General features: G+C 41.0%; 1 protein-coding gene across 1 annotated transcript in view; it reads right to left on the bottom strand.

The window, feature by feature from the left end:
• Positions 1 to 27,900, bottom strand: part of PXDNL (peroxidasin like) — a 428,332-nt gene that overhangs the window by 129,646 nt on the left and 270,786 nt on the right. Inside the window, 1 exon segment of the mRNA XM_055318359.1 lies at positions 4,266 to 4,343. Within this exon segment, the coding sequence (XP_055174334.1) occupies positions 4,266 to 4,343 (78 nt within the window).

Below are 27,900 nucleotides of genomic sequence, written 5' to 3'. Positions count from 1 at the left end.
CTGCATGTATTTTCTCATCCATGGTTCTTGAATTTTTTTGTTTTATTTAGTTAGAGATTACAAATACTAAAGAGGGAAATCACAAAAATAAGCCTTTAAACACATAGGAAATCAAGGTAGAGAATGAATTCATGAAAAAGAATGGCAAAATAATGTATGACTGCAGCAGCCTGCAAGAGAACCATGATTAACTGGATCCCGGGCTTGGCAGCCCTTTGTCTACTTCCACTTACTGGCCAGCAGCAGTTTGCTAACCTACAGTTCCATTTGGTGCTGCTGGGGTCCCTGGTTCAGCCAGCCATTTGCCTGTTCCCTTTCAAATGTTCCCACAGCTTCCACCACTGGAGGCAAGGGAGGAGGCCCAGGCCACAGTATTTCCACCCCTCCTTCCACCTTGTCTGTCCTGCACTGGTTTGGGTTCCCTGAATGCTGGCCTGCCCATACTACTTCTTCCCACTGACTAGCAAATCACCAGCAAGGGTCCATCTGCTCACTAGCACCACTGAAAGCACATTCAACAAAGAGCATATGTATGAAGAGAGGATAAAACAGTAGTCTACAAAACAGAGGAAAGCGCCATGCCATTTATTTCTAGAGACAAAGAAATGAGCATAAATAATCGAATGCTGTATAGAAAACGTTAACAATTAGCTACTTCCAGCCTCCCTCTGAATCCTACTTCATGAACAGTGCCCCGTCTCAAAATTAAATAGGATCATCTGACCATGTTTTCCTAGCAGTGTATGTTTTTAGCTTAATTTTAAGTATTTTATCTATTAGGGATTAAAGTAACAGGGTGTCAGCAGGAGTCGAAATATTTTTATGGCTTTGGAATTTTATGCATATCTTGAGTAGATAAAAATTTTTTCCTGATCCTCACTCTTTTAGTTCCTTATTCTCATCTTCCCCTACCCGACCCAATTCACCAAACTCAGAAGCAATGACTAGAGAAGAAACAGTGAACAGTTAGGTTAAGATGGGTGTGGAGATAGGAGTCACACAGTAATTCTCATTTCTCACAAGCTCTGACTCATATCCATATCTCAGGAGATACTGGAGTAGAATTTAATGGAGAAGTAGCTTGTAGTCCATTGCAGCTGAACCTTAGGAAAGCCACATAATTTAGACAACTTATGTGTTTTTTTTGTTGGACTACAAGCTCATTTCACTATTTTACAACTAGTAGAGTCTAGTGTGATAGCAACAGTAAAAGGGCTGCTGATCATTCTCTTAACATATTTAAAAGGCTGGAAATGGCATCAATAATCAGATATTGAAAGATATACCTATTTTCCAAGCCAAGTAGACCAGAATTAATTAACAGGCAAAACAAATCAAGAAAAAAGCATAATGACAATTTCATCATCACAGATTTTGAAGGTATGTAAATATCAAAAATTTTCCTTTATTTTGTGCAATGACAAAATGTCCAAATTAATGTTATTTTAACATTAGTTTATGCCATACATATTATTGGGGTTCCCAAATCAGATTCGATTGCTACTTGCTATAACTATTTGTTTTCAAGTAGATTACTCTCTCTAAACCTCAGTTCCCTTATCTATGAAATGAACCTATTATGATAATAATTATTATTATTTCTCTCTTAGATTACTATGTCAGTGAGAGTATTAAAACAGTAGTAGTATTTCAGCAGTACTGTTCAGCAGGGGTGCAAAAATGTGTGCCTGTGCTTTCTTTTTTCTTTCTTCTTTCTAACTTCCCTGAAGTTAATCTTCAAAGTGCTTCTGCAGACTATTTGTTGAGTTCTGCTTATAGAAGTACCACTTTGATTGCTTTACTCCCAATAAGATTTCAAAAACACTTCTTCCTGTATTGGAAAGTTCATATAATAATTATTTGCTGCTAATATTTTATGTCAAACTTGGCTAAAAAAATAACAGTATCCATTGCACTGAGATTTATACAAAGACTGATCTTCCTGTGACAGAAATACACATGTTATCAAACAAGCCAAGCCATGAATGACTTTTTTCAACATTAATGTTCTGAGGAGAGAAAAGTGTATCTTCTGCCTGAAACTTAGATTAGTATTTCAAGATATATCCACTGGAAATCCAAGAGACTTCTAAGAAGTAGAGAAAACTTCATATTCAGGTCCTATACTTTGAAAAAGTTTCTTGAAGAACCTTGGCTACCGTGAGATTTATGCCTGGTAAAGAAGACAGTTTCCAGGCTGGTGGACTCAATGTCAGTCTCTGATGCTCCATAAAGCATCCAGTGTGATGCTGTTCCAAGCTGGTATTCTCCGCAAACCAATAAAACCAAATGTATTCTTAGTAACCATGAATGTTCTTTATAAGTAAGCCTTTCCTTCCACATTCTAGTATTTTAGACAGAGAAATCTGCAGTTTTCCCACCCAACTGTCCAGACTAAAATTCCCTCTAGTGGGAAATTTTGGAAGAGAACAGACATACCCACAAGGGAAAAGGAGAAACTTAGACCCCCAACCCCATATTTTCAAATATAAATACCAATAATCACAAAGCATAGGAGCTTAATCAGAACCAAAAAAATGGCAAGTAATGACCAAGACAAAACAAAGAAAAACCAACACCAGAAGAAGCAGGAGAATTCAAAGAACTAAAAAAAGAGAAATATAACAAAACACACTGTGATTAATATAATCAGAGATCTTTCAAGAAATAAGTATATACAGTTTTTATTTACATAGTAGAGGGGAAAGTAAAAGTTAAAGCATTTTTTCTTGGTCATTCCCTACTCCTTCAAGATCACTCATAGATCCTAAGATAATAGTCCCTTCTGAAAGGCACAAGGTGCCATCACTGCCATAGGGCCTATAAAGGCTTCCAGATCTCCTTTGGGGAGCAGGAATCTCCCCTTCCCAGTTTTCAAAGGAGGAAAGTAATGCTTATTCATCAGCAAAACTTTTTCCAACATTAAAGTTGGTGGCTTAGATTTTTTTTAAGGTTATTAGTCATCATGATGCTAAACCTTGAATTTGCTGAGGTGGAACTCAGGGCTGAGAGCTGGTGGAGCAGGAAGTGGTACAGTTACATCTACTCCATTAAATACCTTCAGCAAAACAAACACACAAATCCAAACAATGCAATTTTATGCATTACAATTCCCATATTTCTATATGCAAATAAGGTTGGAGGGATGGCATGGAAAAGTGGTTGATTAGCTCTTTTTATCTTTTAACTTTACTTGTCTATTTCATGTATCAATATGAAAGCACATCTATTTCACAAACTACAGACTCCTAATTCCAATTTTTTTTCAGATATATTTTAATTCAAGCAGAGTCCTGATTAAGTTTAGCTACATCATTCTGTATTTTCTTTCTGTTCATAAAAAATCAATTTCTTCTGCTAAAATCATAATTAATTTATTAATATAAGGTATTAGAGGAAATTAAGGGGTAAAATGTATTCATCCAATAAAACACAACACAAAAGGAGGCTCTCCAAGCTCCTTTGGTTTGTCATTATTATTTAATAAAGCTTTATTAAATATCACATTCATCTATAAAAGTACACATATCATACTACAAGCATGATGACTTTCCTGAAAGTGAATGCATCTGGGAAAAAAGAAAAAGACAAAACTGCTAGGACTGCAAAAGCTCCCTCCTGCTGCTGCCCATCACTTCCTTCTCTCCAAAGGGAACCACTGTCTAACTTTTAGCTATTACACATGTTCCTGCTGTTTCTGAATTTCTTCAAAAAACAAATCAAACTATGCAATTTTCAGTGTTTGGACTTTTTCATGCTCAAAATGTCTTAGACTCATATGTGCTGTACAGTCTTCTATTTTGTGAATATGCAGCAACTTATTTCCCTCCTTTTGTTGTTGGATATTTAGGTAGCTCTAGTGTAGAGCTGTTAGAAGTGATGGTGCCATAAACACTCTAGAACACGCTTCTAGTGCACATGCATACATGTACCTGTCTGTTGTGTCTATAACTACAAGTGGAACTGATTGATAGGTCATAGGAAATGTGTATGGTTAATTGTGGTGGATTCTACTGTAAGTTTTCAAAGTGGTTTTACTTCCTTGCATGAAGTGTTGTTCATTGCTTTTGCCCTGTTTTTAATTGGGTTATTCATCTTTTCTTCATTGATTTAAAACTATAGAATGTTTTACAGTAACTCTAATAGTACAAAGGTACAGGCTCTGCTTCGTAGGCTTAGAACAAAATGTCCTGGTCTCCAGGGCAGTCAGTACATTGTATAAACAGAAGTAGTAAAGCAGAACAAAGGACGTCTAAAGAGTCAACACTTATAGTCGCTCTAATTTCAGAAGGTCTCCAAAGGTCTCTGGCTGTAGCATTTCTATTTGGTTGAAATGAATATACCTGGAAGGCACAAAACAAGTTGGTTATTTCTTGTGCTGGGGAGCAAAATAAAATATTTGAGGAATTAACAATAGCTTCAGCTGAAATGCAGCTCTGAAGTACTTCAAGTCCCCTCTGCTCTTTACAGTTGATGTTCCAACAGGCAACCAACAGAAAGTGCTTCCAGTAGCAGTAACTTGATGTCACCTCTTCTCTTAGGTAGCACTCTTGAGTAGAACGATGCTAAGCAGCTGGTGAAATTACTGTTCTACTCTTTAAAATGTTTAAAGTGAAGCTAGAATAATAATTAAAACTGGAATAATAATAAGACACATTACAAATGACCACATGCTTATTACATTTCAGGATACAGGGAATGTTCCTATCTAGAGAAGGCATAAAAATAACATATTTTATGTAATATGATGAATATTTGAAGTGAATTAATTATGCCTGAGGATATATTTAAAAGTAATGCATCTTGTTTTAATCCATTTAGAACTGGACCTTTGCAGTCCATGGTATCCCTCTAACCAATCGATCCAGGGAATATTTCCAATGTTGCCATTTCATAAAGGCTTCTCTTGAAGTAACAAGCAGTGTGACTGAAGATGGAAAGGTTTCCCTTTCTCTCAGAAATTCTGTGATGGAAATGGAGAAACATGCCTTCAAAACAGAGGGCTGAGCAGAGCAAATCTTAGATCCACTGCAAAGGCTGCATACTTCTCTTCAAAAATTTAAATATCCACCTTGCACCTGACTTCTAAACACAACTTTTTCAAAATCATTAAAATGAAACCAACAGCCACATCCATCAGTCTATAGTGAACGGACTGCAGAAAGCACCTCAAACACAAAATTCACCATAAGAAAGAACAGACCACATCTCGCACTGAATTATGTCCAAACATAATAAATTGCACTTGGCTTAATCAACAGAAAGTTGTTTGACTTGAAGTGAGTACACAAGAAGTGTTATATTTTATATATTTACATTAATATTTACACTATTAGAGCTACATTTGAAAGAAGAAAATAAAAACACTTTAAGGAAAAAACCACCTCTACTTCATTCATAGGCTCCTTTCTTATAAAATCATTATTACAGGATGAGAACTTCAGACACTAATGCAAAAGCATAATAATACAATAGAATGAAAAGGGTGTAGTTGGAAAGGAATGATAATTTCCTACTGCATTAGGTTGGATCCTGGAGGCAGTGCTGTACCTTACCACTCTCTGAAATTTGGCATCCTGGCCGGTGGTCACAACATTCCTTCCAAAGGTTCCACTAATTATAAAAGCTACAATAATGACACTGTGTAAGACATAATTGCCTTAATATTTGCATAAAAACACCTTGTCTTTGTTCCTTTATATTACACACACACTCACACATACCATACATTGCCCTCTGAAAATCATCACTTCTATAATTGGTCTAGCACAGAGTGGAGAGGTAGAGCTTGGAAAAGTTCAAGAAAGAAGGGATTAGGATGGAGTATTTGGGGTAAGATCAAGTATGTGAGGAAGGAGCTTCAACAAATATAGTGAAGAAAGATTTAGAAAGAGATCTATTACAGGAGTTTTCTTTCCAAGTGAAATGTATTGCATGGTTGGGATTCCATACTCAGTTAACATAGAGTGCAAATGGACACTTCATGATGAATATGAAAAAATGCAGATTAGGACTTTAAATTTAGTATGAACTAAATAATAATAACAGCACCAAACACTATTGTTTTGCATACTTTCCATGCATTTAGTCATTTTTAATCTTCACAACACTTTTAATCCTCACAACTACACTGTGAGATGAGTTCTGTGAATACCGCCATTATTTAAATTGGAAAACTGTGGTATGGAGAGGTTAAAGTTATTAGCTCAATTTTGCACAACTTGGAATTACCAGGACCAAGATTCAGTTCAGGCATACATTTCTCTTATCACCTAAGCCTAGCAGCCTGTCTGGTGGCAAAGGGAGCAGTTGCACACAGATTAGCAGACAGGCAGAGCACACATTGATGACCTAGTGAGACCTGACCCTCCAATATCAGGAGCACACCTTTCTCAGGTAGGGAAACATCTGCTCCATATGGAGAACTCAAGAGCTAATCAGTAATAAATCCAAGCTACCCATCAAGTGAAACCCAGACTCAAAAACTCCACTGCTGGCTACTTCTCATCATGCCTGGCAGCCATTCCCACTACATTAGTGTCTTCCTCTACTGGAAGGTGTGGAGTCCTTAACTGAGGGAAACGCTCACATTCCAGTTTCTGGAACAACCTAACAAACCACAAGAAAAGAGGTCACAAACTAAGGTCTGTCGTTTAGCCACTTGAATGCAAAATTTCATATTTAAAAAATGAGTACTGTAGTTTATGAATGAGCTAGGCCCTTGTTTTTCCTCCTTCCTACTTTTTAAACTTCTTGTGAACAATTTCTTTTTTTTTTTAAAGATGTTTGCCTTTTTTTAAAAATTTTTATTTATTTATGATAGTCAAACAGAGATAGAGAGAGAGGCAGAGACACAGGCAGAGGGAGAAGCAGGCTCCATGCACCGGGAGCCCGACGTGGGATTCGATCCCGGGTCTCCAGGATCGCGCCCTGGGCCAAAGGGAGGCGCTAAACCGCTGCACCACCCAGGGATCCCTGAACAATTTCTTTATTAGGATTTTCACCATATAAAAACTGGAGTTTAGCAGAAATACTTTCCATCAGCATCATTAGTCAAACATGCATCCTGCAGAGCTTTCACTGGTATCTGGGTAACTACAAAGAAGGTAATGAGAATGAGCAGAGCTTTCTGTTGAGAGGGCTTCTAATCACTGAGCCAACTAAAATCAGGACCAGGAGACAATCTAAGGATTAAGATAACATGCAACATTTTGTTACATATCATAGCTATTATGATGTTAAGGACTAATCTACAATTACAGTGTTTGTCAATAGATTTTGTGATTTGTACTTCACAGTAATTAAGAATTTTTAAAATACTGATTTTTACATTAATTATTCTATACTTTGCAATTTATGCTTACTATTGCATAAGAAATGCATAATGTCTTCCAACATGCACATACTGAGAACCTACTAATCACAGACCTGTTCATTCCAACTTTGAGGAACACCTCCCTAGAATAAATCTCCCAAATTCTTGACTCATCCAGAGTGAGTTTTATAGGTTAAATATTTTCTACTGAACTTCAATCTAATACACTACATGGATAAGCAGCTAATATTTGAATTTACTACTAATAAATGTCAAAAGTGCACAAAAGCAGATTTTGTTCGTAGCAGGAAAATAAAACAACCCAGAGAATTGTTTGATTGCAGCTTTCTATCCATATGATTTCACAAATTTCTTTAAAATATTAAACAATTTTTTACTTTAGCCTAATTCAAAGCAGTATAATATTTTGTTGGGCTGATTTGATTTATGCTGGGTCAAATAAAGAGGGATTTAGGTTTGATTTTTACTCCCTTCTCAACTTGATAACACAGCAAGTCGATCCTCTCCCGGAACCTTACTTTCTTACTGGGCTCTTGAAAATTCTGACATTTTCAGATACCTATTACAAAGTAGATAAATGTGAATGATCACTTGAAAAGACTCAAATTCTGTTTTGAATCATTTCAAGAAATCTAGACACAAATAAATCAGTAGCTGTCTCTTCATATGTTGAAGGAAGAAAATTGCCACTGCTATCATATCACATTTATTGAAATACAACCTCCCTAGATAATTTCATCTACACCCATGGCTCCAATCACCTCTACATAGAAGGCTTACAAATTTAATATCCAGATGTACTTCCAAGATTTAGATTTGTACATATAGCTTCTTAAATATCCTCTAGATGTCTCAAATGTATCTCAAACCCAGCATACCTGAGGCCCAGCTCATAATCTCCCTCCACTATACCTGTTCTTGTATGCTGTTGCCTGTCTCAGTGGAACCACCACATATCAATGTGTGAAGTCAGAAAACCAGCACTGACCCTTCCTACCTCACTCCTTATATCCTATCCAACTCCAAAGTCTTTTGACTTTACCTTCTAAATACCTCTTGAATTTATTCCGCCCTCCTTTTCCCACTACTTCCACACTGGACCAAGGCATGCCCTTAGGTACTGTAATATAGGAAGTATTCAACTAGTCTACCCTCATCTTTCTGTTCTCCCTCTAGAAATATTTGTTAAAACCCTTATATGCTTTCCATTTGTATAGGAATGGAGCTAAAGTTCTCTAAAAAAGCTAAGTCCCTTCATGATCTTGCCCGAAAATGTTTTTCCAGCCTCCCCTTTTATCTTGATCTCCTTCACCACCTCAACTTGCCTTCTCCCTGGCTCTTATATGTGCCATGCTCCTGCCCACAGGGGGCTTCATGCAGTTGTCTTCTCAGCCTGATAACATTTCTTTACTCATTTTACTTGAATTCATACTGTTTTTGGATCTTAATGTGTTATTTCCTCCAGGAATCCTTCCCTGAGCTCCTTGTCTAATCCCCTATTACAGGCTTTCATTCCACTGCATAGTTGCAATTTGATACTAGTTTGAGTGATTGTTTGATACTAGTCTATCTTTCCTAACTAGATCCTAATTTCCATGAAAACAGAGACCATACTAGGTTTAAGCTCATTTCCAGCATTCCCTAGTTTCCTAACACAGGCTTAGCAGATAGACAGTTAATCACTGAAAGAATAAATGACCAGCCAGTATTTTTGCATAGTCATTGCCTTTGCAAAGAAAAGGCTAAAACATTGTACTCTTAGCACATTCTACAGTATACAAAACAAAAGATAGGCTTATGAACCTTAATTAAAACTTTCTTTGTTAATATTGCCTGAGCATCCAAAAGGGCAGTGAATTTTCTTGAGGAAGAGCCACAACAGATTTTGACACAACACTGACTTTTATGAAATCTGTAATAATGTGTATGTTTAATTGTATTTCTTAAAACTTTATAGAATCATTAGGCACTAATAAAACCGGAACATCTAGCAAATTCCTGGGGCTTTCTGAATCAATCTCATTCCAAAGAGATGTTTTACAGTCAGTTTTTTTTGTGAGCATGGACAATATATTTGACAGCTCTTACCTGAGTAAATACTAACTGACACAGCCAGCCCCAAGTATTAGCCTACCCAAATGAGGACAAAAATCTTCCCAAATTTTATAAAACATGCAGAGGAAGAACATATGGCCAGAGAATGACAACAAAAATAATAAAGAAAAAATGGTTCTCAGGGAGACAAGTTGCTGGTATTGATTTAGCTTTTAGCATGAACTCACTGAGCCACAAAAAAACAAATCCACTGCACTGTACCATCACCTTGGCAACCCACTCTAACGTAAGAGCAGAGATGGAGAGAACACTATATTTAGCTGTATCTAACTGCACAATCAAAAAAGAATATAAGTTCAATGCATCCAACCCTTTTGTAAAAAATAGCTACTGTTTATTTCCTCAAAAGACTTGAGTTCAGAAAGAAAAAAAGAGTGCTGCCAGTAGGAGAAATTACATGTATGTGTGAGTCTGTGTGTGTCTGCGTATATAATTTTGCGTGTGTGTATGTGAAACATACACTAAGGAAATATAAATTGGGAGCATGCAGCTGAGGAGATGTTTAAAATAAGCTCTCAACAATCCTACATAGAAGACAGAGAAGGCACACTGAGGTGACAGCTGACGGAGATCTGCCCTGCCTCCATATTCACCAAAGAATATTTGCATGCTGGATGCACCATTGTGACTCCAACTTTCCATAAGAATCAGATGAGATTAAAATATGCATTCTCTAGCTTCATTGCACAATAGCAAGTAAGAATGATCTGTTAGAACAATAAATTATTCATACAGTTTAGGAGTTAATTAAGCATTTGAATGGAGATCTTTATTTCGGAGCACAATAAACTATTTTAACTGATTTTCTTTTTTTTTTTAATTTTTTATTTATTTATGATAGTCACAGAAAGAGAGAGAGAGAGAGGCAGAGACATAGGCAGAGGGAGAAGCAGGCTCCATGCACCGGGAGCCCGACGTGGGATTCGATCCCGGATCTCCAGGATCACACCCTGGGCCAAAGGCAGGCGCCAAACCGCTGCGCCACCCAGGGATCCCTATTTTAACTGATTTTAAAGGAAAAATGACTGAATTACCATAATCCATTAGGTTCAAGAGAAAAACTTTCTAGTATCTTATTTGTATGCCGTGCTGAAGTCAATAGTAGTGTATGCTACCACAATCTATTATACAAAGGATTATATTTACTATTAAACAGTTTAAATCAGTTAAATTTATACCGTACAAGCTTGACTCCTCAAAAAGTTGTTTCAATCCTAAATTAGAATATTTATTAAAAAAGTCATGTTTCTAAAATAGTTTAGATATAAACTGATTCCAGTCTTTATTTCTTTTGGCCTGAACTAATAGTATAAATGGCCCATCTAAACCAAACCTTTTCTTTTCGATCTACCATATCGAATTGTCTGATGGCTCTTACAGAAAAAAATTAAACTGGCCCCTTACTAGGATCCTTAATATCTCCCCAGTGTCTTCTGCTGGAATTCAAGGTTTCCCAAGATCTAGTGCCAACTTGTGACTCCCTCCTCTCTCACATGAATCTAATGACCCTCGAACCAAATTTCAATTTCCCTACCTCTGAATCTCCTTTTGTCTTAAATTGGTGTCTGTGTTTAAAATATCTTCTCATTCATTTAGGTGCAATTCAAATAGTACTTTCTCTACTAAGGACTTCATGATTGCTCATGTCAAAAGTAACTTTATTCCTCTGTGATCCTTCAGCATATTAAAACATTAATAAGCTTTATTGAGTTCCTTTGTAGTGGAAGACAAGATCTTTGAACTTCTTAGAAATTTGAGTCTGGTTAGAGGTAAGAGATAAGAAATCAATGACCACAGTCTAATAGGCTATATATTATGATAATGTATGCAAAGAATGCCATGAGAATATGAAGGATCTAAATCAGATTTAAAGATAAAGGTTGTGCAGAAAATAGGATTCTTTAGCTAATTTTTATGGACAACTGTACTTACCTAGATACAAAAGAAGCAAGGCAGTTTAGAAAGTAGACAGACAAGTACATGTGGAAGTGCAGAGGCATAAAAGCACATGGCTTTTTTACAGAACAGAAGTAGTTCTGTAGTAGTAGGCAGAGGTATCTGTGCCTGCAGAAGCCTAGAAGCTCATCAAGGAAGTTTCAACTTTATCCTGAAAGTGATCAGGACACATTACAGGATTTAAAGAAATAGAATTCCTTACTGAAAACTTTATTTTAGAAGCATTATTCTGGTAGTGATGTGAACAAAGGATTGGAAGTTAGCTAGAGAGAGAGAGAGATGAGCTAGATCAGTGATTTCCAACTCAGGTGTTTTTGTCCACACTGGGGGATATTTGGCAATCTATGAAGATATATTTGTTTGTCACACTGCTGCTATAGGCATCCATGGGAAGAGACCAGGATCATTGCTCCACATCCTACAACACAGGACAGGATCATTGCTCCACATCCTACAACACAGGACAGTCCCCACAACATTACCTGTCCCTTTCTGTCAACATTGCCGAGGTTTCGATCGAGTCCCACGTCGGGCTCCCTGCATGGAGCCTGCTTCTCAGCCTCTCTCTCTCCCTGTGTCTCAGCCTCTCTCTCTCTCACTCTGTGTGTGTGTGTGTGTGTGTGTGTGTCTCTCATGAATAAATAAATAAAATCTTTAAAAAAATATTGCTGAGGTTGCAAAATGCTGAGCTAGATCCTGGTTAATATATATATATATATATATATATATATATATATATATATATATAAATTTGTTTACACTGTTATATTGGTTTCAGGTGTACAATATAGTGATATAAGCCAGGTTTGATTTTTTAAGCAGGGAAGAATGGTGGTGACTTTGGGTGTATATGGAGGGCTGAAGAATGGAAGAGCTACTCTGGAGCCCAGGGAAAAACAAAGTGGTGGGAAGCAATTAAAAGGAAAGGAAAGAATTAACTGAAGCAAGTTAAGGAAGATCTTGCAGAGGAGGGAAGAGATTGGATGGTACCAATGCACAACTGGAAGAAATCACTTCAAACAAGAGGTGAGACAGTGACCCAATGAAACTGGTTGGGACCAATTCATGACACTCTTTTGGTAGCCAGGAGAGCTAGTGAGATGGCTTTTAACTTTAACCCTCAATTTTTCTCCTTAAAATAAAAGGCAAAGTTAACTCTGGAATGTCAGTTAAATGTATGAAATAAAGACAGAGAAGCACATTTTGAATTATTACTACAGCAAGCGAGGAGGCTTAGCACATTTTTATTGTTGCTGCTAGAGCTGGTGTTGAAATTTGATGTTTCTGTTGTGCCCAAGATTGCGAATCCGAGAAACCACCAAGGAGCCTACACCGATGCAAGGGCAGGAGGGTTTATTTGCAAGCTGGAGCTTGGTCCAAGTATACCTGTCACAGCAGAGCAGGGACTTGGACCCCGAGGTTAAGAGGCGTAGCAGTTTTATAGGGGCCAGTGGCCAATGAGATTGTAACATACACAGAAAGTTGCACAGTCATGTCGGTCCACACGCAGGTGGCCCATTGAATTACAATTTACCCTATAGTGATCTTTTGAACTAGCCTATCACTCTGGTCAGAATTGGCATGCACGTTTGGTGGGCAAAAGGCAGGGTTTACATTCTTTGGCAGCTAGGGGCTCCGCATTCCTATATGAGCCGATATCCAGTAAGGGTGTGCTCAGTGGTTTGACTAGGGTGGGGGAGTGCCTTAAGCAATAAGCAGGTCATGTGGGGATTATACATGAGATGGCGGGTGTAGCACAAAATGGAGTTAGATCTGCTCTGCTTGTCCAGGGGTAGAGGATTTTTGTTAAATTCCTTGGGTCCCACAATTTCAACATTTGAGCCTCTTTGTGGCTCCCTCTTCCTCAATAATACTTTCCACATTGGTTTCTCTTCTGCTGAACGGCTGCTCCTTCTCAATCCCTTTGCTGTTTCCTTCTCCTTCACCCAGCCTCCTATGTGGGATGCACAGGGCTAGGTCCCAAGGTCTCCCCCTTTTGTATCCACACTCAGTGCTATCCAGCCTTGTGGCTGTGAATACTTTCTGTAAGTCAGTGACACCCCAGCTGCACAACCAGGGCAGATTTCTCTCTCACACTTCTGCCTCCAAGTCCCACTCCTACCTCACACACTCCTTTGGCTGTCCAGTAGACTTCTGGAACATATGTGCAAATCTTCAATCCTGATTATCCCTCCATAACCCATCCCACCCACAACGTCCTCCACCTCAGCTGATGGCCCTTTCTTCTAGTTGCTTAGGCCAAAATTTTGATAGCATCTTTGACTTCTTTCTTTCTCCAAATCCTATTTCCAAGTGTTTACCTTCAATAGACCTAGAATGTGTACCCATGTAAAACCTGTACTGCCACAGAGTATGGCTGAGGCATTACCCACTCTGGGCTGGTTTATACCACGGGCCTCCTGATTACTCCTCTGTCCAACCCTCCCTGGCCTCAGTCTGTTGTCAAAAGAGAAGTCAGAAGAGGGCAAAAAATGCAGAAATCACGGTAATCATTTTAAAACCTGTCAGATAAATCCTGCCACCTCCTTCAAACCCCTGCAGTGTTCACTCAGAGCAAAAAGCAAATCACGCACAATACAAAGGAAATCTTCTCCTTTGATCTGCAACATCCTGTGCTAAGTCTGTCTCCTTGCTCTAGCCACATCACCATCCAAGCTACTTCTCAGACATTCCAGGCACACTCTTAGTCTATGGTGTTTGTAAGGGCTGCCCTTTGCCTGTTTGTGCCTCCCCCAGGCATACACAAGCCTATTTCCCTCCTTAGTTCAAGTATTGATTCAAAAGTCCCTTCTCAATGAGGCCTCCTATTTCAAATTGTAGCCACTTTCCCACTTGCCTAGCATTCCTAAGCAACCCCCCTTCCCTGTTTTTGCTCATATACACAAACATATTTTTAAACCTTTGCCATAGACTTACATAATTCCATAAAAAATATTATTTCTTGTTTTTATTGCTTGTCTTTCCTGATAGATGGTTGTCCCTGATAGATTTGTACTTGTTTTAGGTAATAATTAAAAGATTCAAAGGTAGAGAATTGATATTATGAGTGCTGCAATTTAGTGGCACAATCTGGCCAAAGGGAGTACAATGGAACAGAACAAGAGATGTCACTTGAGGCTTTCATAATGGTGTAGAAATAAAGAAATGAGGGGCTTGGTATGAACTGGCAGCAAGTGTAATGTGATATAGGGACAACCCAAGAGGAAACACACCAGTCACCACAGACCTTCTACAGGGACAAGATGGTGCAATGGAAGACTACAAGCTTTGGGCACAGGAGCCTATACTAACCTCCCTACTTGACCCCTTACTAGTCTTTGACATTGACAAAATCACTCACCTGCCTGCAAGATGGAGCTAATGATGCCTTGTTTCAAGTTGGTTGAGGACTGCAGATCACATTGTTGGACCCTGGCTCACGGGTGCCAACGTGGCCCGGTGGACGCCCCAGAGACTCAGACCCCAGACAGGCAGATGCAATTAGCAAGAGGGTTTATTGAACGTTTGCGCAAACGGGCTCTCCGCCTCCGAGGAGGAAAAGAGCCCCGATTAGCAATTACAGGTTCTTTTAAAAGGCAAAAGGAAAGAAACTGCCTAAAGACAAAAGAACCGCGGGAGTCGCATGGCATCCAGGTTGATTTTGGGGAGGGTCAACATGAACCTATTCAGGGACATTCCAATCAGGGTGTGTGGGGGGGGAACGGTTTTCTTATTGTAAACAGAATGCTTTTAGTTGCTAAAATTTCAGGAAGACGCCTGGATGGGCTGCCTCTGGATTAGGGCTGGCCCTACTTACAAGGGGGGAGGTTTCTTCATTCCCTCCTCTTGTTTGGGCTGATTTTAACCTTAAAATCTTAGGGAACATTTATTTTTTCAGTTTGGAGGGCCCGACATTGCTGAGTTAATACCAGAGCTTGGGTAATAGACAATCTTTCTCGGATGAACTGGAGCAGCCGGTTGAGGACGCAGGGGCTGAAAGTTAGCAGCAGGAGCAGGACAACTAGAGGGCCCAGAATGGTAGAGATTAGGGTGGTCAACCAGGGAGACTGATTAAACCAGCTTTCAAACCAGCCCTGCTGGGCCTCCCGGTCCCTTTGTCTTTTATTTAACCTTTCCCTGAGTTTGGCCATGGAGTCTCTGATGACTCCAGAATGGTCTGCATAGAAACAGCATTCCTCTCCCAGGGCCGCACACAGTCCTCCCTCTTTCAGGAATAGTCAATCCAAGCCTCTCCTGTTGTGAAGTGCTACTTCTGAAAGTGAGGGGAGGGACTCTTCTAGCTTAGAAACGGACTGCGCTAGTGTCCGTGGATCCTCGTCTACAGCTGTTTGGAGTTCTATATAACGTCGTGAGCCCTGGATCAGAGCAGCTGCGCCAGGACCCACCCCAGCAGCGACCCCTAGTCCCAACATAACGGCTAAGGTTAGGGAGACAGGTTCGCGCCGAAAACGGGTGGGATGTTTATCATACTGATTTTCTAGAGTTTCAGCAGGGTGATAGAACACCCTGGGTATGATCTGCACCATGACACAGAAGTCGTTTGAGCTATTTAGAACCTTAGCCGACACACAGGGGGTGAGGCCTTTGTTGCATGCCCACCAAGTTCCCGGCTGGGGCTCCAGGTAAGAATCAGTCCCCAAAATCGGGGTGGTAGTGTTGCAGAGTCTCTGGTAGCCCCGGGGGGGTGTTCCTATGCAGGTTCCCTGTCCTGAAACTTCTGTAAGGGTGAATTGTGGTTGGGAGTCGGGTGTGCATCCCTGAGTGCTAGTGATGTTATTATAGGTCCCTGAAGTAGCAATTCCCTCATAATAAGGGGGAGAGGATGCAAGGCAGAGCCAGCAGGATTTAGTTACATCGGGGCTGGTTCGATTAAGGGCCAGGAATGCCCCTATGATAAGATTAAACAGTCGTTGTCCCGTCTCGGGTGACGACCGAGGGGTTGGAGTGACCGCGAAGTTAGTGGGTGCGGCGCTCCCTGCGGCTAGGGCCGGGGCAGCTCTTTGTTCCCCGAGGACCGCGTTAGGCCCGATCGCCACGGGGTCTGGGGATTCTATTTTTAGTTTAATTCTGAATATAAAACCATCATCTGTTCTTTCTTTGTATAACCTGAGTCCCCACGTATATCCATTGGCCCAGTAAGTAGCCCTTTTTCCGGGCTCCGTGAAGGATATCCGTAGGGGATGACACCACCCTTGGCAGGGCCCATAATTAAGGGTTTTCCATTTGCTAAATGTCGGGGGAGTATAGTTAGCCTTGACAGTGATATAATCCCAGGAGGAGGAGGGCCTCCATTCTGTATCCCCAGTAGTTTCGCACCCCCAATTTTTACAATAGAAATATTCCCCTCCTCCACAGGTGGGATTTAGCCTGCGATCTCTGTGGTGCCCGGGACAGACATAAAAGGGAAGAGTGCTTAGCATGGCCCTTCTGTCAGGCGTGCCACATCCTCCCCATGGGTCTAATCCCAGTCGCCCTGGAGGGCTTTCTTGGTTAGGGGCTCTAGAGGTGTCGAAGTATCCCTCTAGGTCCCATGGGCTAGGGGCCCCTATGGTTAGCTTGCATAGGTCAGGATATAGGTCAGGCCACCAGGTTCCCACGGGGGCGGTCTTAGTTATAGACCAGACCTCGTCACCCCCAGACGTTAGTACCTGCCAGGTTAACCTTTTGAGGGCATGAGGGTCACCTTTGGCGGAGGTGAAGAGCGCGTAGGAATATAACAACTGTCATTGAACAATTTTTCAAAGTCTTATCTTGAGCGGGTTTGGGTGCGGTGGAGCTTCCATTGAGCGGCTCGGTCCGTCCTGGCTGGCGTCAGCGGTGCTCGTTGATGGGGCGCGCTGGACGTGTGAGGCGTGGACCCAAGCAGCAATGCCGTCTACCTTTAAGGCGGTTGGGGTGGTCAGTAGGACAATATATGGGCCCTTCCAGCGGGGCTCAAGCGTCCTGGACTGATGTCTCCTGACGTAGACGGAGTCCCCGATCTGGAACGGGTGTGGGCTGGTTGTGTCTCCGGGGCGGTAGACAGCCGCAAGGGGTTTCCAGATCTGGTGCTGGATAATCTGGAGCGCCTTTAGCCTGTCCTGTAAACCGGGAGTGTTAGCAAGAGGGTCAATAGCAGAATCTAGTAAGTCCGTTACTGGTGGGGGACCTCCATAGAGAATCTCGTAAGGAGTTAGCCCATGGCGCGCGGGAGTGTTCCGGACTCGGAACAGAACCATAGGGAGGAGTTGGACCCAGTCTCTAGTGCCAGTCTCCAATGTCAATTTAGTTAGGGTCTCTTTAATTGTTCTATTTATTCTTTCTACCTGACCTGAGCTCAAGTAGGCTTTTGGGCAGTCCAAACCGGGGGAAAATTTCTTCCAGGATTTTCTTGACAACCACCTGGGCGGTTTCTCGCTTGGTGGGGAATGCTTCTGTCCAGCCTGAAAAGGTATCTATAAACACTAGGAGGTACTTGTTACCATATTTACCTGGCTTGATTTCGGTGAAGTCTACTTCCCAATTAGTTCCGGGTCTTTCTCCCCTCATCCTGGTTCCCTCAGGCATCTTGAGGTGTTTGGTATTTAGCTTAGCACAAGGTACACAAGCGTCGGTTACCTGTTGGATCAGGGAGGGGAGTTTGGGAATGTAATAGGTCTGACCTTCTCTCCGGAGGAGTGCTTTTAATTTTTTGTGTCCGAGGTGAGTCCATCGGTGGAGGTGAGTCACCAGTTCTTTGGCCCTTTTCTGGGGCAGGACCGTCTTCCCTTGGTGTTTCCAGACCTTCATTTGCTCGTCATATTTTGCCCCTATTTGCTGGACGATATCTAGGTCGCTGTCTGAGTACTCGAGAGAGAGTTGCCCCGGTGTCCGGACAGCCTCTGGTACTTGTAGGGAGAGGGCCTGTGGGCCTAGTGCAGCGGCCCGTGCTGTCTCATCGGCCATCCTGTTCCCCTCTGCTACTGGGTCATTGCCTCGCTGATGCCCAGGACAGTGAATTATACTCAGTTTTCTCGGCAGAAAGAGGGAATGGAGAAGATCTTGTATTTCTTCTCTGTTTTTGATGTTTTTACCTGCTGCCTTTTAAAAGATCCCTGTAATTGCTAATCGGGGCTCTTTTCCTCCTCGGAGGCGGAGAGCCCGTTTGCGCAAACGTTCAATAAACCCTCTTGCTGATTGCATCTGCCTGTCTGGGGTCTGGGTCTCTGGGGCGTCCACCGGGCCACGTTGGCACCCGTGAGCCAGGGTCCAACAACATACAAAAATCACCCAGCACTTTCCTGGCATGTGTGGATGCCCATGGTATATGATTAGAAGTAGAAGGCAAAGGAAGAAGAGAAAATCCATAAGATTTAGAACTTCAGGCAGAGGCTTGGGATAGGGACTTTTTTGGCAAAGTCTACCATCCTGTCCTTCATACAACATAGATGAGGGTCAAGAGCCTATTGAGAAGCTATTATGAGCATGTACCAGCATTCTGTGACTTCCAATGCAGAGTTTTTTTGAAAAACTGGAATGGCTGAGGCCAAAGCAGGGCCTCTTACTGCCTGCTTTGAAATCTGAATCATAGGGTCCTCCTTCTCAAGCTTATTTTCAGATATCCCCAGGACTGGTGACAACCACACTCCAAAGCCACTTAGCAATCCAGTTTCAGACCAGCTGCACACAGGACAGAAAGAACATGGCTTGCCCAGCCATCACTGTGAATCACCACAGGGTGACTTTGTTCCAAGGATATCAATCACCAACCCATTAAATTTTCTCCCCCTTTTCTGTGGGAAGGTACAAGGGAAAAGGGATAAATGCCTATAATGGAGCATGCAATAATACTCTCTTCTCACGGATACAATAAGCTTGAGGAGAAATGTTGGAAAAACATAAGAAGGGGAAAAAGTAAATGTCACTTCCCCCAGCATGCTGCACTTATCATATTCCTTCCAAGTTCTGAATTCTAATGTCCCATCACCTAGCCAAGTTACTTGCTAAAATATTTAGTGAATTTAAACCCAAAGTACTAATGACATGATCTTACATTTCCTTCTACCATATTTTTATGACATTGCCACAGTGAACAATATTCATCAGGTCAGATGGCTCCTTCTGAGATCACTTCCATAAAATCTCCTAAATGGAATGTTACACACAATTTACACAGCTACTAAAACTTTGAAAGTGGAAAAAAGTTTACAGTATTTCAGATAAAAGCTGCATAATATACAAATTTCAGAGCTCATGCTGTGAATAAAGAAAGTAAGAAAGACCCAGTAGAAGAAAGAAATATGCTGAAGAGAGGGGCAAAAACTAAACCACCTGACTGTGAAGACAAAAGTAAGAAATAAACCTGATACAATGTGTACCATGAGATTTCTGAGTAAGACGGTATAGACATAAGTCACAGGAACGACCGAAATCAAAAAGGAGGAAATATTCTAGTATGTGCCTGTCTTGGCCATAAAGTGTAGATTTGTTTGTGAGAGTAGTAAGTAAAGAGGGAGACGTATGAGATAGATTCTAAGGATATAAAGGGCATCTTGGGAAGGTTGCCTACATGACCTCACACAAGACCCACCTTTCCCTTAGCCTCCAGAGATTTCATTCAAATGAAATCAATTTCAAAGAAGCATTAGGAATCTGGGACTTGTCCAAACAGTGGTCTGTAGCTAACAGAGTGCTAAGGACCCGGTGATAAGTGAGGCAAAAGAGAGACTAATGCAGGCTAAAGTCTAAAGTGAGCTCCCAGCCAAGTGTGTTCTTCCAGGCTAGTCCTTGGCATAAAGGGTCAGGTTAGTTGAAAAGACTGAAGATGGGAATCAGTAAGGAAAGCACAAGAGGCCAGCCTTCCATGTGCCTGAGCCTGGGGCTTATGCCTTCTTCCTCAGTAGAAGTCACTTCAGAAACTGAACTGGGATGAACCTGAGGGAGAAAGTGAATGGTGCACATCTGAGTATCTGGGCAAAGAACCAGAAAAAAATCCTTAGTTCTGTTGGGGAGAAAGAATTTCATTTAGTCTGCATGATCCTTCCAGCTTGACTAAGAATCAAATTGACACGAGATAGATTAACAGAAGAAAATTAAATATAATAGTGTCTGCCAGGGAATCCACACAGGCATGGAAATTCCAAAGACAGTCAGGTGACATGATGCTTAATATGAGCTAAAGAGAGGAGTAGAGGTCTGAGGCTACAAAGGGGAGAAAGACTATCAGCAAGAACATAAAAGAATCATTTGAAAAACAAAGGTTGCCTTATTATGTTGGTAAGTTTCTTAGGTAAAGAGGAATCTTCTATCAATAGCTCTCTTCCTGGTACAAGCAGGCAGTTGAGGGGTAGGGAAAGAGCCTTTTCTGAATCTTTAAAATGCTTTTAACCCAAAATAATATGTTTGTGCCAATGTACTCATCTTGGGGCGGCCTTCCCTTGGCCTTTACACTTCACAATATGACTTTACTGATTTCTTTTTATCACTAGAGACAAGTATGGCATTTGACTACTGATGAAATTTTGGAATATAGGTGAAGTTTGGTGGGGTGAGGTCCAAAGCCAAGAAACAATTCTTGAGACATCTTTGGTGCAAAATGGTGGTTTTATTAAAGCACAGGGACAGGACCCGTGGGCAGGAAGAGTTGCTGCCCAGGCCTGTGAGGAGTGGCTGATTATATATCTGGAAATTGGGAGGGGTTTGGGGATATCCTACTCTCTAAGGAATTTTGGAAGCAAGGTTTCCAGGACCTTGGGGGGGGGGGTTAGCTATTTTGGGGGATAGGTCACTTATTACCATTTAATAAAATCTTAGTCATGAGACCCTTCAGATGGACATCAGTGGGTCATGTGCTTGGGGGATGATTGCCAACACATATCTTGGGGGGTTTAGAGATAAAGGAAACTTCTACAGTGATTTTTATATGTTAAAGTAGACTTACAGGAACCTGAGGGTTGGGCTAAGGTTGCCTTTTGCCCTTAGCAAAGTATGAACATCGAGGTGGTTGATTCTGTAGAGGAATGTCCCTCTACCCATTTCAAGGACTTGTCAATGTGCTTTGTCTTCAACTGGCCCTCTGCTCTCCATCAACTACTATATCAATAATAAAACTTTTCCAAAAGAGACCAAATGAAGCTATAATCAGTGTTAATCAAAAGCCAATAAAGGTTACTAGATGTAGTATGTTTAAAAATTTACTATAAATGTATTTGTTCACAAACTTTTGGGAGAAGAATATTTTTACTTGTATGCATATATGTCTGCTTCCTTTTTGCTTTATATTGGCTTCAGAAGCTCAAATTCACTTTTTAAATGCATTCATTGTAAAAATCAGACTTAAGTTTGCTCCACAAGATTCTTATCAACTCTAAAATGCATAAGTCTCTAAATATTCTGGGCTGGAATACAATCTCAATTGAACCCATAAATTCAATCTCCAGACATGGTTGATTGCCCCCTGGGGACTTAGACCTCAGAGAGAACTAGAAATGTGTTGACCAAAGCTTCCCATAAATGAATATTGTTTTCTCTATGCCCATAGTTATGGTTTCATTCTACATTTTATTTCTGGATTTAAGTCGTATACAGATTACAGAAGGCTTGTCAACCATGAATAGACCAGTTTACAATAATGAAGAACCCAGCTGTTTTTCTCACTGAGGAAGTTTGTTGCTGTGAAATCCTGGGCATGTTAGCATTGCATAGAGAATACATTGTTTTTATCTTGGTTGGAAGCATAAGAAACAAATGAATAGTAGATAAGCTTTTAACATGTAGAAGATAATAGGATAGGAAAAGATAAGAAGAAAAAGTCATAGTTGTATGATTGTATAGTTGTATGAAATAGTAAAATTGCAAAGAAGACTCAATTGTTCAGTCAGCAAATGTGACATACTTCCAAATTATAATCTTTGTTCCTATCTTTTTAAGCCATTAAGATCATATTTAGTACAAATGAAGAAACCTCCCCCCTTGTAAGTAGGGCCAGCCCTAACCCAGAGGCAGCCCATCCAGGCGCCTTCCTGAAATTTTAGCAACTAAAAGCATTCTGTTCACAATAAGAAAACCATCCCCCCCACACACACACACACCCTGATTGGAATGTCCCTGAATAGGTTCACGTTGACCCTCCCCGAAATCAACCTGGATGCCATGCGACTCCCGCGGTTCTTTTGTCTTTTTTTTTTTTTTTTTTTTTTATAAATTAATTTTTATTGGTGTTCAATTTACCAACATACAGAATAACACCCAGTGCTCATCCCGTCAAGTGTCCCCCTCCGTGCCCGTCATCCATTCACCCCCACCCCCCGCCCTCCTCCCCTTCCACCACCCCTAGTTCATTTCTTTTGTCTTTAGGCGGTTTCTTTCCTTTTGCATTTAAAAGATCCCTGTAATTGCTAATCGGGGCTCTTTTCCTCCTCGGAGGCGGAGAGCCCGTTTGCGCAAATGTTCAATAAACCCTCTTGCTGATTGCATCTGCCTGTCTGGGGTCTGGGTCTCTGGGGCGTCCACCGGGCCACGTTGGCACCCGTGAGCCAGGGTCCAACACAAAATGTCAGATTTCTACATATGTAAGTAACATCACTGGATAAAGCTTTGCAAATGCAAAAATTGAGACCCTATTAGGTAGATTTAATGCTATGTTATGAAAATTCATGTGACTTTGTCATTGGAACATTTATAATATAATTGTAATACACCAATCTTTAGGCTGTACTTTCCAATAGAAAAGTACAACCACTTTCTGTTGGGAGCGGTCCCGCGGTGCGAGGCAGGGTTCCAGGTTGAGCAAAGGCTCCTTGTCCCACCTGGCCAACCCGCTGGGACTGCACCTAGCTCTTCCCCCTTATGGAAGTAAAAGTACATATTTGCTTCTCCTTTAAAATGTTATCGAGACAAGTTCCCATAAAGTAAGCGAGGAGGTGGCCTGACACATGACCGCCTTGGCAGACATTACTTAATAAACAAACCTCACTGTTTAGTCTAAATGTGGCCTTCATGCTCTATTGCTTAAACAAATAACAGGTGTCAGTTTTAAAAACAATGTATGTTTGTGCGCGAGATGTACTTCTCCTTAAAGAAATAAGCCGCCTGCTTACGGACGCTATATAAACTCTACATGCAAAAATAAAGCTTGTCCATTGCGCCATCAGCTGCATGGAACCTCCTATCCCATGAACTTTTAGTCTCTTGTTTCTTTCTCATCCCCTTGCCCTCGGTTCCTGAATCCGGACCTTCTCGCGCCGGCCGCGACAAGTGGCGCCCGAACAGGGACATGGGACAAAGTGAAAGAAGAAGTGTTTACGGTACAGGTAAGGGGATCACGGCGGCTCCGTGAACGATAGGAGTAAAATAATCATGGGACAAAGGCAATCTGTAGAACATGGGTATTTCTTAAAAGTTCTACAGGCTCTTTTAAGGGAGAAGGTTTTTTTTTTTAATTTTTTTATTTATTTATGATAGTCACAGAGAGAGAGAGAGGCAGAGACACAGGCAGAGGGAGAAGCAGGCTCCAGCACCGGGAGCCCGACGTGGGATTCGATCCCGGGTCTCCAGGATCGCGCCCCGGGCCAAAGGCAGGCGCTAAACCGCTGTGCCACCCAGGGATCCCAAGGGAGAAGGGGTTTAAGGTTTCTCATAACTCCTTGGATAAGTTCTTTGATACAGTTGGAATAATATGCCCTTGGGTTCCTGATCAGGGCTCGGTGGATCTTTCGGATTGGCAGAGAGTTGGACCGACTCTAAAAAATGAATTAAAAATAAGAGGGGAACAACTGCCTCCTGATATATGGACTACATGGAATTGTATAAAGGAGGTTCTGGATCCTACAGACTCTATTGAGATTATCTCCTTGAATTCTAAAAGTGAAAAAGAGTCACCACCCTCGATGGGGGGGAGCTTAAAAAATCAAAAAATCCATACTCCCCCTTTACATAAACTGTCCCTTAGAATAGATGATGAAGAAGAGGATCCGTTTGATGGTCCCTACCTTAAAGATAGAAGGGAGGAGATTTTTGTTTTAAGTCATGCTAAACCTCCTCCCCCACCTTTATCTCTGAAAATGCCGAAAAACAGGCCAGCTACAATAGGGGAACTAACATTCCTGTTGATTACAACATGTTAACTGGTTCTGGTCCATATTATGACGTACGCTTACAATTGGACTTTCCTGAGGTAGCTTATACCCAAATTAATAGTTGTTCTCTGTCGGCATGGAAAAAGCTACCTGCCACAAATACAAGGTCACAGGAACTGTCAAAGATCAGGAAAGGTCCCAAGGAAAATTATTCTGATTTTGTGGCCAGATTGTTAACCGCAGTCAGTAGAATAGTCACTGATGCGGAAGCTGGCACTTTAATAGTTAAACAACTGGCCTATGAGAATGCTAATGCCACCTGTCAAGCAGCCATAAGACCTTGGAAGAACCAGGGAACTCTTGAAGATTATGTGCGCCTTTGCTCAGATATAGGGCCCTCGTATTTGCAAGGAGTCACCTTGGCTGCTGCTTTTAAAGGCCTCCCTCCTGCAAAATTGCATGCTCAGATACTAAAACAAAATAAGAACCCAAACATGAAAATGAATCAAAAATGGTTCTTATGTGGCCAATTGGGGCATTTTAAAAATCAATGCCCTCAGAAAAAAACTTCTCAAACTACAAAAGAACCTCAAAACCTTTGCCCTAGATGCCACAGAGGATATCATTGGGCTAATGAATGTAGATCAAAAACTGATTCTAACGGGAATCCCCTTTCAGGAAACAATTCCCTGAGGTATATTGTATCCATTATATGGATGACCTATTACTGGCAGCAGAGACCAGTGAACACCTGGCTAACGCCTTTCGGGTTCTTTCCCAATGTCTTAGCTCTGCTGGACTTCAAATAGCTCCTGAGAAAGTACAGAGAGAAGCTCCCTTTGAGTATTTAGGATATCTTATTACTAAACAGAGTATTAGGCCACAAAAAATCGCAGTTAGAACCTCGCAATTAAAAACTTTAGATGACTTCCAAAAATTATTAGGTGATATAAATTGGCTCCGTCCTTCGCTGTCTCTCACCACTTCTCAGTTACAGCCCCTTTTTTTCTATTTTAAAAGGGGACTCCTCCCCTTCATCTTTGAGACAGCTTACTCCAGAAGCAGAGGATGCCTTGGCTTTAGTAGCAAATAAAATTTCCTCTGCACAGCTTCAACAAAGAGATTTGACAGAAAATGTTAACTTAATAATCTTAAAACCTAATGGCAAATAGATGTAACACATTATTCATCTTTTAATAAATTACAATTTGTGCATGTTTCAATTGATACCTATTCTGGCATGATCGTAGCTTCTGCTCATTCTGGTAAAAGTTTTACTGATGTTCAAAATCATCTTTTTCACACTTTTGCTTACATGGGAATGCCTAAACGATTAAAAACTGATAATGGGAGTGCTTATATATCCCAAGCTTTTAAAACCTTTTGTGAAACATTTCACATCCAGCATACCACAGGCATCCCTTACAACTCTACAGGTCAAGCTATTATTGAAAGAGCTCATCTTACACTTAAAAATACCTTACAAAAACTAAAAAAGGGGGAGATTATGGCAGGAAAAATGAAATATTCCCCCTACATGCACCTAGACTTAGCAATATTCATTTTAAATTTTTTGATTGTGCATGATGATGGATATACACCATCAGAAAAACACTGGGGAAAAAATACTGATCCACCCCTTATGGCAAAGTGGAAGGATCCTATGACAAGACAGTGGAAAGGCCCTGACCCCTTGCTTAGACAGGGTCGAGGATGTGCTTGTATCTTCCCACAGGATGAAGAAGCGCCACGCTGGGTTCCAGCCAAATTTGTTAGAGATATCAAAACTGAGAAGGAAGATGAGTCGGCTGAACTTATGCCCTCCTCGGAGGAAGAAGACTCGTAAGACGAATCTGCCATCATGGGGACAAATAAAGAAGTTAACCTCACAAGCCACAAGTTTGATAAGAAGATTGATTTCAACACAAAGTTATTCCTGGTGCAACAACCTCCATATTGGATGATCCCTGTTGATGTGAGAGGACCTTGGTACACGAACTTTGGCATGCAGTTAGCTCAAGAATTGGTGAAGAAGCTAAGAAGAACCCGAAGATTTCTTGGACTTTTAATTGCAGGGATAGTGGCTACTATTGCTCTTATTGCCTCTGCTACTGTATCTGTTGTATCTTTGCATGAAAATGCTCAGACCGCTAAACATGTAAATGAATTTGCTAGAAATGTTAGTATTGCTCTTGATGCTCAAAAGAGAATTGATGAAAAAATTGAAGTGCAGATTGAAGCTTTAAAAGAAGCCGTTTTATATCTTGGTGATCAATTTGTTGTACTAAAAACTATAACCCAATTGACTTGTCATGATGCTTATAAACATATTTGTGTTACCCACTCCCTTTTAATGGATCATGGGAAAATGTACGTATGCATTTACAAGGGGTTTGGAATCATGCTAATATTAGTCTGGATCTCTTAAAATTACAACAAGAAATAGACGTCATTAGTCAAAGTATGTTGCATTATGAAGACCCCGGCGATTTAGCCGGTGAGATCTTAAATCAGTTAAATGGCTTTAATCCCTTCAATTCATTGAAATATTCCTTTTGGATATTTTTGGCATTAATAACCGGGTTAATTCTGATGTATGTAATGTTTGCCTGCTCTTGCAAAAAATTTTAATAATCAATTAAACTCCTCTAAGGCACAGCTTCACTTCCTGCATTTGAAAAATATAGGGGGAGATGTTGGGAGTGGTCCTGCGGTGCGAGGCAAGGTTCCAGGTTGAGCAAAGGCTCCCTGCCATACCTAGCCAACCCGCTGGGACTGCACCTAGCTCTTCCCCCTTATGGAAGTAAATGAACATATTTGCTTCTCCTTTAAAATGTTATCGAGACAAGTTCCCATAAAGTAAGCGGGTAGGTGGCCTGACACATGACCGCCTTGGCAGACATTACTTAATAAACAAACCTCACTGTTTAGTCTAAAGGTGGCATTCCTGCTCTATTGCTTAAACAAATAACAGGTGTTAGTTTTGAAAACAATGTATGTTTGTGCGCGAGATGTATTTCTCCTTAAAGAAATAAGCCGCCTGCTTACAGAGGCTATATAAACTCTACATGCAAAAATAAAGTTTGTCCATTGCAGCCATCAGCTGCATGGAACCTCCTATCCCATGAACTTTTAGTCTCTTGTTTCTTTCTCATCCCCTTGCCCTCGGTTCCTGAATCCGGACCTTCTTGCGCCGGCCGCGACAACTTTCCACTATTGGAAAACACAACCTAAATTCCTTCTCATACATAGGATTGATAAAGGAAGATAACACAAATCAATTTGGATTGCTAAACCTCCAAAGATGCAATAATTCAAACAAATGACATCATCTTAAATATGTCCATTGCCCACATGCATTGTGCCATCCCAAGTTGAGCCCAAGCAACTGGGTAAGACCCTCCATGTTTCTGTGGAGAAACTGAAGATCTAGTAAGT

The sequence above is a fragment of the Nyctereutes procyonoides genome, unplaced genomic scaffold, assembly GCF_905146905.1.
Source record: "Nyctereutes procyonoides isolate TBG_1078 unplaced genomic scaffold, NYPRO_anot_genome, whole genome shotgun sequence".
Classification (NCBI taxonomy): domain Eukaryota; kingdom Metazoa; phylum Chordata; class Mammalia; order Carnivora; family Canidae; genus Nyctereutes; species Nyctereutes procyonoides.
Note: the sequence above shows the minus strand (reverse complement) of the source record. Positions and strands in the feature narration are given on the sequence as shown.